Raw genomic sequence first — 13,526 nt, 5'->3', positions numbered from 1 at the left:
CCAATTGTTACTGACGCAATATAATGAACAATGGCCGAGATTCTCCAGCCTCCCAGCCGAGTGTTTCCAGCCGCCGGAGGTGGTGTGTTATTTGTTAGTGGCGGGATTCTCCGGTCCCGCCGGTGTCAATGGGAATTCCCATTGATGTCACCTCACGCTGGCAGGAATCCCACGGGCGGGGGGTGCGCTGTTGCAGGGAACCTGAGAATCCCACCGGTGTGAACGGCCGGAGGGTTCCGGCCAACATGTACATTTTAATGCCGTGTCCTGGGGTTTTTAATGATACCTTGGGAATGCCGACTGGGGCTTGATTCGGGAATGATTGACAGGTCAGGTGATGCCTCGGGGAGAGCTTTTCCCACAGCAAAGGTTTAGATGCGGTTTGGACTTGAGACAGGAAGCAGAGACTCGTATTTTCCTCTCTCTCTGGAGTAGAAAATGCTGCTGTCTGTGGGTTGCTGTTAGAAGCTACCGGAAGAAGGCAGTCTCTCTCTCTCTCTCTCTCTCCCCAGAGGTGTGCCAAAAGTTCCAGGACTGGGAAGCCTCAGAGACTTGATCCAACATCCAAAGAACCAATTCACAGCAGGTGTTAAAAAGCTGCAAAATCCAGCATCACTGAGCATACTTGCTTTCTGTACAAAGTCTAGAAAGGGGTGTATGTTTCTGAGGTGTGTTTGACTTGGAACATCATAGATAGCAACTGTCATGGCTGTTTCTTGTAATTGGTAAAAGTTATGCTAATTTTTCTTACACGTTAACTGTGTTCTTAAATAAACTTTGTTTGATAAAAGCTCCCTAGTGGGTCACTTGAATCATACCTGGAGTGAAACACCTTCCGCTCACCCTAATGCCAAATTCAAAGGTAAAATCTTCAGGTCTAGGTTAACTTCATAAAGCACTTTGGAGTTTCTGGCCTGGGTCATGACAAAAGGAAGAATGTGCAGGGTTACGGGGAGAAGGCAGGGGGAGGGGCACAATGTGAATTGCTCCTTCCGCAAGCCATGAATGTGGGCTGAATGGCCTCCTTCTGCGATCCATTCCCTGCGATTCTAGCCCAATATTTGCCATGAGCCTCCCAGTCGCTCAGCCCATGTTAAATTCAGGAGTGGGTTGGCAGTCGGCTGCAAGAAAGGGAGCTAACATTCAGGTCCCGTACATTATCCCTGAGTATTCTGGTCAGGTTAGCTAAGTAACTGAAATTAAAGTAATGAAAGTATTGAAGTCATATCTGATTGAAGCAATGGTCCAAGTGAACTATTTTATGAAAGCAGCATCCATTATTAGAACACCACCTGGCGCTTGGCTGATAGTGATCTGGAGAGGATGTTATCACGGGCAAGGAGACAGGATATCTGCTAGAAATGTAATTAGTCAGGATGCCATGAGATATGTAATGAAGGCCTGAAAGGGACTGTCTTAGCAAATAATATATAGGCAGTGAAGAATCAATGATAATAATGCGACCCTAATCGAAAGCCCATTGTTACAGAAAGGTTAATTAATGCAAGAAGAAAGTGAAGAGTAAGGAGTATAGCACTTGAAATAAAAACAGAAAATTCTGGAAGCTCTCAGCAGGTAAGGCAGCATCTGTGAAGAGAGAAACAGAGGATTCTGCCCATTCACGCCAGCGGGGCTCTCTGGTGCCGATGGTGGTACACTTCCTGCCGCGGGTTTTCCAGCAGAGTCGGTGGTTTCAATGGGAATTCCCATTGACAGCGGCAGGATCCTGCCTGCAGCAAATGGCACGTCACTTCCCGCTGCCGGGAAAAACACTGAGGGAAGGCCGGAGAATCTCACCCAAACATTTCAGGTCAATTACCCTTCACCAGAAAAAGGTGAGAGATGTTATGGTGAACGCAGAGGTCAGGGAGAGGGGTGAGGAGAGGGAGGTCAGGGAGCGGGGGAGGGAGGTCAAGGAGAGGTGTGAGGGGAGCGAGGTCAGGGGAAGGGGTGAGGGGAGGGAGGTCAGGGTGAGGGGGAGGGAGGTCAGGGAGAGATGTGAGGGGAGCGAGGTCAGGGGGAGGGGTGAGGGGAGGGATGTCAGGGAGAGGGGTGAGGGGAGCGAGGTCAGGGGGAGGGGTGAGGGGAGGGAGGTCAGGGAGAGGTGTGAGGGGGAGGGAGGTCAGGGTGAGAGGGAGGGAGGTCAGGGAGAGGTGTGAGGGGAGCGAGGTCAGGGAGAGGGGTGAGGGGGAGGGAGGTTAGGGAGAGGGGTGAGGGGAGGGAGGTCAGGGAGAGGTGTGAGGGGAGCGAGGTCAGGGGGAGGGGTGAGGGGAGGGAGGTCAGGGAGAGGGGTGAGGGGGAGGGAGGTCAGGGAGAGGGGTGAGGAGAGGGAGGTCAGGGGAGGGAGGTCAGGGAGAGGGGTGAGGGGAGGGAGGTCAGGGAGAGGGGTGAGGGGAGGGAGGTCAGGGAGAGGGGTAAGGGGGAGGGAGGTCAGGGTAAGTGGAGAGAGGTCAGGGAGATGGGCGAGGGGAGGGAGGTAAGGGAGAGGGGTGAGGGGAGGGAGGTCAGGGAGAGGGGCGAGGGGAGGGAGGTAAGGGTAAGTGGAGAGAGGTCAGGGAGATGGGCGAGGGGAGGGAGGTCAGGGAGAGGGGTGAGGGGAGGGAGGTCAGGGTAAGTGGAGAGAGGTCAGGGAGATGGGCGAGGGGAGGGAGGTCAGGGAGAGGGGCGAGGGGAGGGAGGTAAGGGAGAGGGGTGAGGGGAGGGAGGTCAGGGTAAGTGGAGAGAGGTCAGGGAGATGGGCGAGGGGAGGGAGGTCAGGGAGAGGGGCGAGGGGAGGGAGGTAAGGGAGAGGGGTGAGGGGAGGGAGGTCAGGGAGAGGGGCGAGGGGAGGGAGGTCAGGGAGAGGGGTAAGGGGGAGGGAGGTCAGGGTAAGTGGAGAGAGGTCAGGGAGATGGGCGAGGGGAGGGAGGTAAGGGAGAGGGGTGAGGGGAGGGAGGTCAGGGAGAGGGGCGAGGGGAGGGAGGTAAGGGAGAGGGGTGAGGGGAGGGAGGTCAGGGAGAGGGGCAAGGGGAGGGAGGTAAGGGAGAGGGGTGAGGGGAGGGAGGTCAGGGAGAGGGGCGAGGGGAGGGAGGTAAGGGAGAGGGGTGAGGGGGAGGGAGGTCAGGGAGAGGGGTGAGGGGAGGGAGGTCAGGGAGAGGGATGAGGGGAGGGAGGTCAGGGAGAGGGGTGAGCGGGAGGGAGGTCAGGGAGAGGGGTGAGGGAAGGGAGGTCAGGGAGAGGGGTGAGGGGGAGGGAGGTCAGGGAGAGGGGTGAAGGGAGGGAGGTCAGGGAGAGGGATGAGGGGAGGGAGGTCAGGGAGAGGGGTGAGGGCAGGGAGGTCAGGGAGAGGGGTGAGGGAAGGGGGGACAGGGAGAGGGGTGAGGGGGAGGGAGGTCAGGGAGAGGGGTGAGGGGAGGGAGGTCAGGGAGAGGGGTGAGGGGAGGGAGGTCAGGGAGAGGGGTGAGGGGGAGGGAGGTCAGGGAGAGGGGTGAGGGGAGGGAGGTCAGGGAGAGGGGTGAGGGGGAGGGAGGTCAGGGAGAGGGGTGAGGGGGAGGGAGGTCAGGGAGAGGGGTAAGGGGGAGGGAGGTCAGGGAGAGGGGTGAGGGGAGGGAGGTCAGGGAGAGGGGTGAGGGGAGGGAGGTCAGGGAGAGTGGTGAGGGCAGGGAGGACAGGAGAGGGAGGTCAGGGAGAAGGGTGAGGGGAGGCAAGAACAAAAGGGAAGGTCAGTGATAAGGCAGAAGGTGGGAAAGATTGAATGACAAAAGGGAAGATGGTGTGAGGCAGCGAACATCCCCACTTCTGACCTCATGATGGAAGGAGGGTCGTTGATGAAGCAGCTGAAGGTGGTTGGGTCTCGGACACTGACCCTGAGGGACTCCTGCAGTGATGTCCTGGAGCTGAGATGATTGACCTCCAACCACCACAACCATCTTCCTTTGTGCCAGGAATGACTCCAGCCAGGGGAGAGTTTTCCTCCTGATTCCCATTGGACTCCAGTTTCACTCGGGCTCCTTGATGCCACACTCGGTCGAATGCGGCCTTGATGTCAAGAGCCGTCACTCTCAAGACACCTCTGGAATTCAGCTCTTTTGTCCATGTTTGAACCAAGGCTGTAATGAGGTCAGGAGCTGAGTGACCCTGGCAAAACCCAAACTGGGTGTCACTGAGAAGGTTATTGCTGAGCAGGTGCTGCTTGATAGCGCTGTTGATGACCCCTTCCATCACGTTACTGATGATCGAGAGGAGACTGATTGGGCAGTAATTGGCCGGGTTGGATTTGTCCAACTTTGTGTACAGGACATAATTAGGCAATTTTCCACATTGCCGGGTAGATGCCAGTGTTGTAGCTGTACTGGAAACCGTGGCAAGGGGTGGAGATAGTTCTGGAGCATAAGTCTTCAGTACTATTGCGGAAATAGTGGCCATAGCATTTGCAGTATCCAGTGCCTTCAGCTATTTCTTGATATCATGTGAATCAAATAGTTGCTGGGGACCTCAACAAGAGGCTGAGATGAATCATTCATTTGGTACTTCTGGCTAAAGCTGGATGCATATGTTTCAGCCTTATCTTTTGCACTGATACGCTGGGTTCCTCCATCACTGAGACTGGGGATACTTGTGGAGTCTCCTCCTCCAGTGAGTTGTTTAATTGTCCACCACCATTCACAGCTGGATGTGGAAGGACTGCAAAGCTTAGATCTGATCCGTTGGTTGTGGGATTGCTTAGCTCTGTCTATCATTTGTTGCTTACGCTGTACTCTTGTGTTGTATCTTCACTAGGTGGACACCTTATTTTTAGGTACTGTTCCTGGCATTGAACCAGGGTTGATTTGCTGGAGTCATAGAAACATAGAAGATACAAGCAGGAGGAGGCCATTCAGCCCTTCAAGCCTGCTCCACCATTCATCACAATCATGGCTGATCGTCCAACTCAATAGCCTAATCCTGCTTTCTCCCACAACCTTTGATCCCATTCACCCCAAGCGCCATATCCAGCCACCTCTTGAATACATTCAATGTTTTGCCATCAACTATTTCCCATGGTAATGAATTCCACAGGCTCACCACTCTTTGGGTGAAGAAATGTCTCCTCACCTCCGTCCTAAATGGTCTACCCTGAATCCTCAGACTGTGACCCCTGGTTCTGGACACCCGCACCACTGGGAACATCCTTCTTGCATCTACCCTGTCTAGTCCTGTTAGAATTTTATAAGTTTCTATGAGATCCCCCCTCATTCGTCTGAACTCCAGCGAAAACAATCCTAACCTCGTCAATCTCTCCTCATACGTCAGTCCCGCCATCCCCGGAATCAGCCTGGTAAACCTTCGCTGCACTCCCTCGAGAGTAAGGACATCCTTCCTCCGAAAAGGAGACCAAAACTGCACACAGTACTCTAGGTGTGGCCTCACCAAGGCCACACCTAGAATATTCATTCCACTTACCAATCTGTCTCCAGATCTCATAGAAGAAATCATAGAAACCCTACAGTGCAGAAGGAGGCCACCCGGCCCATCGAGTCTGCACCGACCACAATCCCACCCAGGCCCTACCCCCACATATTTTACCCGTTAATCCCTCTAACCTACGCATCTCAGGGGCAATTTTTTTAACCTGGCCAATCAACCTAACCCGCACATCTTTGGACTGTGGGAGGAAACCGGAGCACCCGGAGGAAACCCACGCAGACACGAGGAGAATGTGCAAACTCCACACAGACAGTGACCCGAGCCGGGAATCGAACCCGGGACCCTGGAGCTGTGAAGCAGCAGTGCTAACCACTGTGCTACCATGCCGCCCATTTCTTCCCCATTTTTCCACCATCCTCCTCACCCCTTTCACCTGCCAAACCCTATCGCATTCCGAACATTCCTCAGTTCTGATGAAAGGTTATCAACCTGGAATGTTAGCTCTGTGTTTCCTCCACACAGACAGCCTGACCTGCTGAGTATTGCAGCATTTTCTGTTTTACTTATTAATCTCCCAGACATGCAACTCTGGGAGAAACATTGAAAAATCATGCACTGTTAAAGAAACTTCTCCGAATAGTTTAGTTTATTAGTTATAAAGTATTGGAAATGGGGAAAAGAATCCTTGTTAAGCCAACAATTGACTGGTAATAACGGGGCTATTCATTTTTTTTATTCGTTTGTGGGACATGGGCGTCGCTGGCTGGGCCAGCAGTTGTTGCCCATCCCTAGTTGCCCGGGGGCAGTTGAGAGTCACCAACATTGCTCTGGCTCTGGAGTCACATGTAGGCCAGACCAGGTAAGGACGGCAGATTTCCTTCCCTAAAGGACATTAGTGAACCAGATGGGTTTTTCTGACAATCGACAATGGTTTCATGGTCATCAGTAGGTTCTTAATTCCAGATATTTTAAAAATTGATTTCAAATTCTACTATCTGCCGTGGCGGGATTCGAACCTAGGTCCCCAGAACATTAGCCAAGTTTCTGGATTAATAGCCTAGCGATAATACCACTTGGCCATCGCCTCTCCATAATGGCCACAGGAAGGCAGGAGACTGCAAGGACTGACAAGCCCGGTGGACCAAGTCATTGGAGGCTGGAGGGAATCACAGGATAAAATCTCCTGGAGTATGTCCAACCAGACTCGGCAACACCAGGATGGTGGTAAGATTGGACAGTGAAACGACAGGGCTCCCCACCGTGACCCTGCCATGACTTTACCCAATTACTGGGATTGTCACGAATCTCCTGGCCAATTTCTACCACTAAGAGAGAGTCAGAAGAAAATCCTCATCATAATGCAGCATGCCCTGGGATACAATGACAATTTGGACCCAATTCCAACATTTGAAGTTCTGTTCATTGTCTATCGTGTAACCAGAGCTCTCTCCTGGCTCAGAGAGGCAGATATCTGTCAGGCAATGTGAACAATGTGGTGCCTGGTTGGAAATATCAGCTCCCGGACTGAGCGCAGTCGATAAATTATAAACAGGGACAGAAACTGAGAAATGCCTCTTGTAGAAAACATGCTCTGACTCACCTTGCTGATGGGGAAACCAAAGACCTCCTCAAAGTAGGCGGGCTGGCTGATGAGCAACAGGTAGAAGGTCCAACTCCTGCAGAAATTGGCCACAATGATGGCATAAACAGGCATGGAGGTGAAGAACTTCAACCAGGGGGTCCTGAATTTCTGGGAGGGAAGCAGAGGGTGGGTGCAGTCAGTCTCAGCACGTCAGGGAATACAAGAAGCCAACATTGGCACTCTCGCGCCGCGAATTTCGTTTGACAAGAGTAGCTTCCAGGTGGGAGAGGATTCAACAGGAATAACTTTGGAAAACAAGGACAATTATTGGCTAGAAACTAAAGACATGCACGGATGTTGCAGAGCAACCCTTAAAAATTTAAGCTCCACCCAGTTGGAATGTGATCAGGGATTGAAGCTCTAGGTAATTCCTCCCTACACAGTTTGTTCTAATGGAGGGAAATTGTAATGTCCCACCTACTCACGGGTTGTGCATTCTTAACAAAAAGGAAAGGTGCGGTTTGCACACAGAGATTCAAACTAACAACAATAGATTTATTCTAGAAGGTCTTGCTTGTACAAACTGAAACTAAAACAGCAGCCTCTGCAAACACCCTAATGACATTACCATTAAATCATGTGATCAGCTCTTAAAGCAACCACACAACCATTTAAATATGTAACAAAAATGTTCACCATCCACACCAGACTCTACACTGCACTCGCACAAAGTCCTGTGAAGCATGTGTTTACTTTACTTACAGTCACTTTGTGATACAGAACTTGAATCTTATTGAAAATAGTTTTTCTTTTAAGTTTATTTATTAGTATCACAAGTAAGCTCACATTAACACTGCAATGAAGTTACTGTGAATATCTCCTAGTCGCCACACTCCGGCACATGTTCGGGGACACTGAGGGAAAATTTAGCACGGCCAAACACCTCACCAGCATGTCTTTCGGACTGTGGGAGGAAACCAGAACACCCGGAGGAAACCCATGCAGACATGGGGGAAACATGCAGACTCCACACAGACAGTGGCCCGAGGCTGGAATCGAACCCGGGTCCCTGGTGCTGTGAGGCTGCAGTGCAAACCACTGTGCCACCGTGCTGCCCAGCCTACCGAGATTATAGGGGGAAGCCTAGGGTGGAATTCTCCCACCAGGCGAATCTTAGTGGGCAGGACACAGGCAATGCAAATGGGTGGCACGGTAGCACAGTGGTTAGCACTGCTGCTTCACAGCTCCAGCAACCTGGGTTCGATTCCCGGCTTGGGTCACTGTCTGTGTGGAGTTTGCACATTCTCCTCATGTCTGTGTGGGTTTCCTCCGGGTGCTCCAGTTTCCTCCCACAGTCCAAAGATGTGCGGGTTAGGTTGATTGGCCATGCTAAAATTGCCCCTTAGTGTCCTGAGATGCATAGGTTAGAGGGATTAGCGGGTAAATGTGTAAGGATATTGGGGTAGGGCCTGGGTGGGATTGTGGTCGGTGCAGACTCGATGGGCCGAATGGCCTCTTTCTGCACTGTAGGTTTTCTATCATTATTCTATCAAAGGTCCACTGACCTTGGGTGGGATTTTCCAGGGTGAGAACAGCTGGAAAATCCCAACCCTACACTCCGATTTCAGTGTGTGTTTTAAGTGCCGGGACCACAGGTTGGGAATTCAGGCCCAGAAGCTACTGGCTTTTGTAACTTTATTCCACAGAACGCACAGCACATTCAGCCTCACTGCTCTGATCATGTTCCACCAGAGCCTCACCCTATTTCAGCTCACCCTATCAGCATATTTTGCTTTCTCCTGCCTGCCTTTATCCAGCTCCCCCTTAAAGCTATCAGTACTGTTCACCACAACCACCCCCTGTGACAGCGGACTCCACATTCGTACCATGCCCTGCTTTACTCCTGAATCTCTCACTGGAATTATTGCTGACCATCTTATTTTCATGACCCCTAGTCTGGGACTATTATTAACCACATTTTAAATTATCAGCCCCTTCACATAAATTGATGGAAATTCGCAGGAGGTCTTGAGGCCTTCACACTTGAGTAACCAGAACACAAAATTTGCCACACTGGGAATCTTGTGGAATCAATTCTAACTGACTCAATTGCCAGCTTAAAGACGCGGAGGATTGTCTAACCGCTGGCAACGGTCTCGATGGTAGAAAAAAACAAAAAGGAAAATGCTGGAAAATCTCAGCAGGTCTGGCAGCATCTGTAAGGAGAGAAAAGAGCTGACGTTTCGAGTCCAGGCGACACTTTGTCAAAGCTGAAAGGCATGGAAATGGTAGATATTGAATTGACCCGACTTTACAAACATTATTCAATTTCACTTTTCACTGATTTCTGTTTGAAACCATTATCCAAAGTTAAAATCACCCTCAGGACCTTCTGCTCCAGGGACCAGTGTGTTAAAACTGAGGAAAGCTGTCACTGAGTCCCTCTGCTGCACTAGCCACCCCTATCTCTGTAACCTCCTACAGCACCTCCCACAGCTATCCAAGCCATCTCCTCTGCTCCAATTCTGGCCTTTTGAGTATCTCTGGTTTCTATCGCTCCCTCATTGGCAGCTGAAATAACTCCTCAGAGCCCGGTGTCCCTTCATCAGATTCTCTTTATTTACAAAATCAGTTTCACTCCTAAGAATGCTTCCGATACAAAAGTCAGAATCTGGAGTGTCAGTAGCCCTGACGCTCCTCAATGTATACACAAGTGAGGCTGCCCGATTGGGCAGGCAATCATTACCTCAATCAGGGAGCTCATACTCCGAGAGGCCCACCTCATGGGCCTTGTTGAGGTCATTACACCGGCTGTGCTTTTAGTTGTCTCGGCCCTAGGCTCTGAAATAACCTTCCTAAATCTCTCCACTTCTCCACCTTCATCTCTCAGATTTTAAGGCACTCCATAAAACCTCCCCGCTTTGATTGAGTATTTGATCAGGTGCCCCAGTCCCTCGATATGCAGCTCTGTGTCAAAGTTTATTTGATTTACACTCCTGTGAAATATGTTGGGACATTTTATTCCAGTAAAGGCGCTATATAAATGTGAGTTAATGCTGTTCATCCCACAATGGCCATTCTGGAGCTTTTGTCAGATGTGCCGCTCACCTGGTTTGCGCCAATGAGGGTGGCCCTTTCCCCAATACTGGTCTCGATATATGTTTTCTCCTCACTTGTTATTGTTGGGTGCTTTGCTGGACTCTCGTAGGCAAAGAGCACCCAGAAAATGTACCATATCATTCCAAACATACCTGCAAAAGAGGAGTTACTGCGTCACAGTCAGCCAACTGCCTGCGAGGTTATATTCCCGCTTTATGTTTGAACATTCGGAACTCTGCACGGATAACCCATACAGTTAGGAGCCAGTCGTGGCTCAGTTAATGCCCCTTCTGCCTCTCAGTCACAAGGCTGTTTCAAGTCTCCATGCACTGACTTGAGCACTGTATTCGGGCTGATACATCTACAGAGGGAATGCTGCACTGCCCTATGTCCGATGAACCATGGTCCTGTTTGCCCTCATGGATGCTCGGATTTGAATTCACCTCTGGGTTACTGTTTATCTTTACTCATTCGTGGAACCTGGGCATCGGTGGTTGGCCAGCATTTATTGCCCATTTGGTTGTCCTTGGAGGGCAGTTGAGAGTCAACCACATTGCTGTGGGTCTGGAGTCACATGTAGGCCAGACGGGGTAAGGACGACAGATTTCCTTCCCTCAAGGGACATTAGTGAACCTGATGGATTTTTCCGACAATTGACAATGGTTTCATGGTCGTCAGTAGATTCTTAATTCCAGATATTTTTTATTGAATTCTAATTCCACCATCGGCCATGGCGGGATTCGAACCCAGGTCCCCAGAACATTAGCTGAGTTTCTGGATTAATAGTCCAGCGAGAATACCACTAGGCCATCACCTCCCCTGGTGTGAGCTGACAGATTGTTATAGAATCCCAACGGGGTCTAAGTAGTAAACCTGCCATCCCTACCCGAGTCTATCCGACTAATATCTCCAGATGGCGCAGCTTACAGGTTTTGGTGCTGTTGCTGTAGAAGATGTGGTGAGTTACTGCATTGCAGCCTATCCCTAATCCTGGCCTGGGTGACAGAATGGGCCCAATTGTATTACCACCAATTAAAACACAAGCACTTGCTTCAGTGAAGCTCAACACCAGTGGGCAGGTTTTGTAAAGTTAGCCCCCTTGTCATTTATTCTTTCATGAGATGTGTTCATCACTGGCAAGGCCAGTATTTGTTGCCCATTCCGAATTGCTCTTGCACTGGGGCATTTCAGAGGGCAGTTATGAGTCAACCTGGTCTGGAGTCACATGTAAGCCAGACCGGATAAGGATGGCAGATTTCCTTCACTAAAGGACATCAGTGAACCAGAAGAGAAAATGCTGGAAAGTCTCAGCAGGTCTGGCAGCATCTGTAAGGAGAGAAAAGAGCTGACGTTTCGAGTCCAGACGTCCTTTTATCAAAGCTTTGACAAAGGGTCATCTGGACTCTAAACGTCAGCTCTTTTCTCTCCTTACAGATGCTGCCAGACCTGCTGAGATTTTCCAGCATTTTCTCTTTTGGTTTCAGATTCCAGCATCTGCAGTAATTTGCTTTCATTAGTGAACCAGATGGGCTTTCACAACAACTGATCGTGGTGTCATGGTCATCATTGTGAAAAACTAGCTTTAAATTACAGATTCTATTAATTGAATTCAAATTGCAATAGCTGTGGTGAGATTTGAACCCATGTCCCCAAAGCCTTAGCTTAGACCTCTGGATTACTAGTCCAGTGACATTACCACTACGCTACCATCACCCCTTTGAACCCGATGATTGCATCTTCACTTGGCCCAACACCCAGTTGGGTCTTTGGAATGCTTTATCCCAGGAGGTCGAGTCCGTGAACAAGGCTGAGATCGTTAGGTTTTTAATCAGTCGGAGATTAAGGGTTACGGAGAGAAGGCAGGAAAGTGGACTTGGTGAGATCAGCCATGATCTAATTAAATGGTGAAGCAGGCTCGAAGGGTTGAATGGCCTCCTCCTGTTCCTATTTCTTACGGTCTTAGATAACAATGAGCCACTTCTATACCCTGTCTCACTACCCATTGAGGATAAATTCCTCAACAATGGTGCCTTGAATAAAATTGCAGCATCTTGATTCACCTGGGTTCTTTGAAGGGGACTCACCGTAAACATAGAAAACCGAAGACCAGCCTTTGTACTGGACCAACAATCCTGCGAGCGGCATGGCCACAACAGCCCCTGCGTAGGAACCTGGGGAGAACATGCAATTGGACAATGAGAGCCAGTCAGTAAGAACATCAGAGGCACAAGCTGTGTACAGTGTGACCAATTACCAAAAGAAACTGTCTCCACAATTGGAAGGGTCAGTAATCATTGAACACGGGAACACAAAAGAACCTGAGTAGGGAAGAGGAGAATCTTTATAAATGCAGTGGGGTGAATCTGTGCTGCACCCATTCCTAGGCCAATATATCCTTCCAGAGATGTGGTGCCCGCACAGGTGCAGAAAGTAATCAAGAAGTTAATGGAATGCTGGCTTTTATGTCCAGAGGACAGGAATATAAGGACACAGAAGTTATGCTGCAGCTATACAAAACCCAGGTTAAACCGCACTTGGAGTAATTCCAGCAGATCTGGGCACTACACCTTGGGAAGGATATTGGCCTTGGTAGGGGTGCAGCGTAGGTTTATAAGAATGATACCTGGACTTTAGGATTAAATTATGAGGAGATATTATACAAATTAGGCTGTTTTCTCAAGAATTTAGAAGGTTCTGGGGTAGTAGGACACATAGAGGCTACAACAGGATATAAGTATGTTAAGCAAAGAGGCAAAAGTGGGGCAGATGCAGTATAATATGGAACTATTCACTTAGGAAATAAATATTTTTAAACTGTGAAAATCTATTACATGTTGGTATTCGGAGGAACTTGGATGCCCTTGTAGAAAAAACACAAAAAGGTTAACATGCAGGTACAGCAAGAAATTAGGATATTAATTGTGTGTTGGCCTTCATTGGGCAGCATGGTGGCACAGTGGTTAGCACAGTGCTGCCTCACAAAACCAGAGACCCGGGTTCGATTCCCGGCTTGGGTCACTGTCTGTGCGGGGTCTGCACATTCCCCCCGTGTCTGCGTGGGTTTCCTCCGGATGCTCCGGTTTCCTACCACAGTCCGAAAGACTTGCAGGTTAGGTGGATTGGCCATGCTAAATTCTCCCTCAGTGTACCTGAACAGGCGCAGGAGTGTGGCGACTAGGGGATTTTCACAGTAACTTCATTGCGGTGTTAATGTAAGCCTACTTGTGATACTAATAAATGAACTAAACTTTATTGCAAGAAGGTTGAAGTACAAGAGTCAGGAAGTCTTGCTGCAACTGTACATGGCTTTGGTGAGAGCACACAAGGAATACTGTGGACAGTTTTAGTCTCCACATCGAAGGAGGGATATTGTTTGTCTTTAAAGGCTCACTAGATCTTTCACACGAGAGAAAGATTTTCTCCCAGAGGGCCATGAGTCTTCCCCAGAGTGGTGGGAGCA

General features: G+C 49.9%; 2 protein-coding genes across 3 annotated transcripts in view; one reads left to right on the top strand and one right to left on the bottom strand.

Moving 5' to 3' along the window:
* The window catches only part of fgfr1op2 (FGFR1 oncogene partner 2), a 103,702-nt gene that overhangs the window by 26,161 nt on the left and 64,015 nt on the right, over window positions 1-13,526 (top strand). The gene's annotated exons all lie outside the window — the stretch shown is intronic.
* Window positions 1-13,526, bottom strand: part of slc17a8 (solute carrier family 17 member 8) — a 74,755-nt gene that overhangs the window by 19,735 nt on the left and 41,494 nt on the right. The window contains exons 6-8 of one of the 2 annotated variants that reach the window (XM_078219542.1): window positions 12,151-12,237; window positions 10,076-10,218; window positions 6,986-7,135 (exon numbers count right to left, since the gene is read on the bottom strand). In XM_078219542.1, coding sequence (XP_078075668.1) covers window positions 6,986-7,135; window positions 10,076-10,218; window positions 12,151-12,237 — 380 coding nt within the window. Of the gene's footprint in view, window positions 1-5,905; window positions 5,918-6,985; window positions 7,136-10,075; window positions 10,219-12,150; window positions 12,238-13,526 lie in introns of both variants that reach the window. The other variant, XM_078219543.1, reaches the window with a different exon arrangement.

The sequence above is a fragment of the Mustelus asterias genome, chromosome 9 (genome assembly GCF_964213995.1).
Source record: "Mustelus asterias chromosome 9, sMusAst1.hap1.1, whole genome shotgun sequence".
Lineage (NCBI taxonomy): Eukaryota > Metazoa > Chordata > Chondrichthyes > Carcharhiniformes > Triakidae > Mustelus > Mustelus asterias.
The sequence above is the reverse complement of the archived record's forward strand: the minus strand, read 5'-3'. Positions and strand labels throughout refer to the sequence as shown.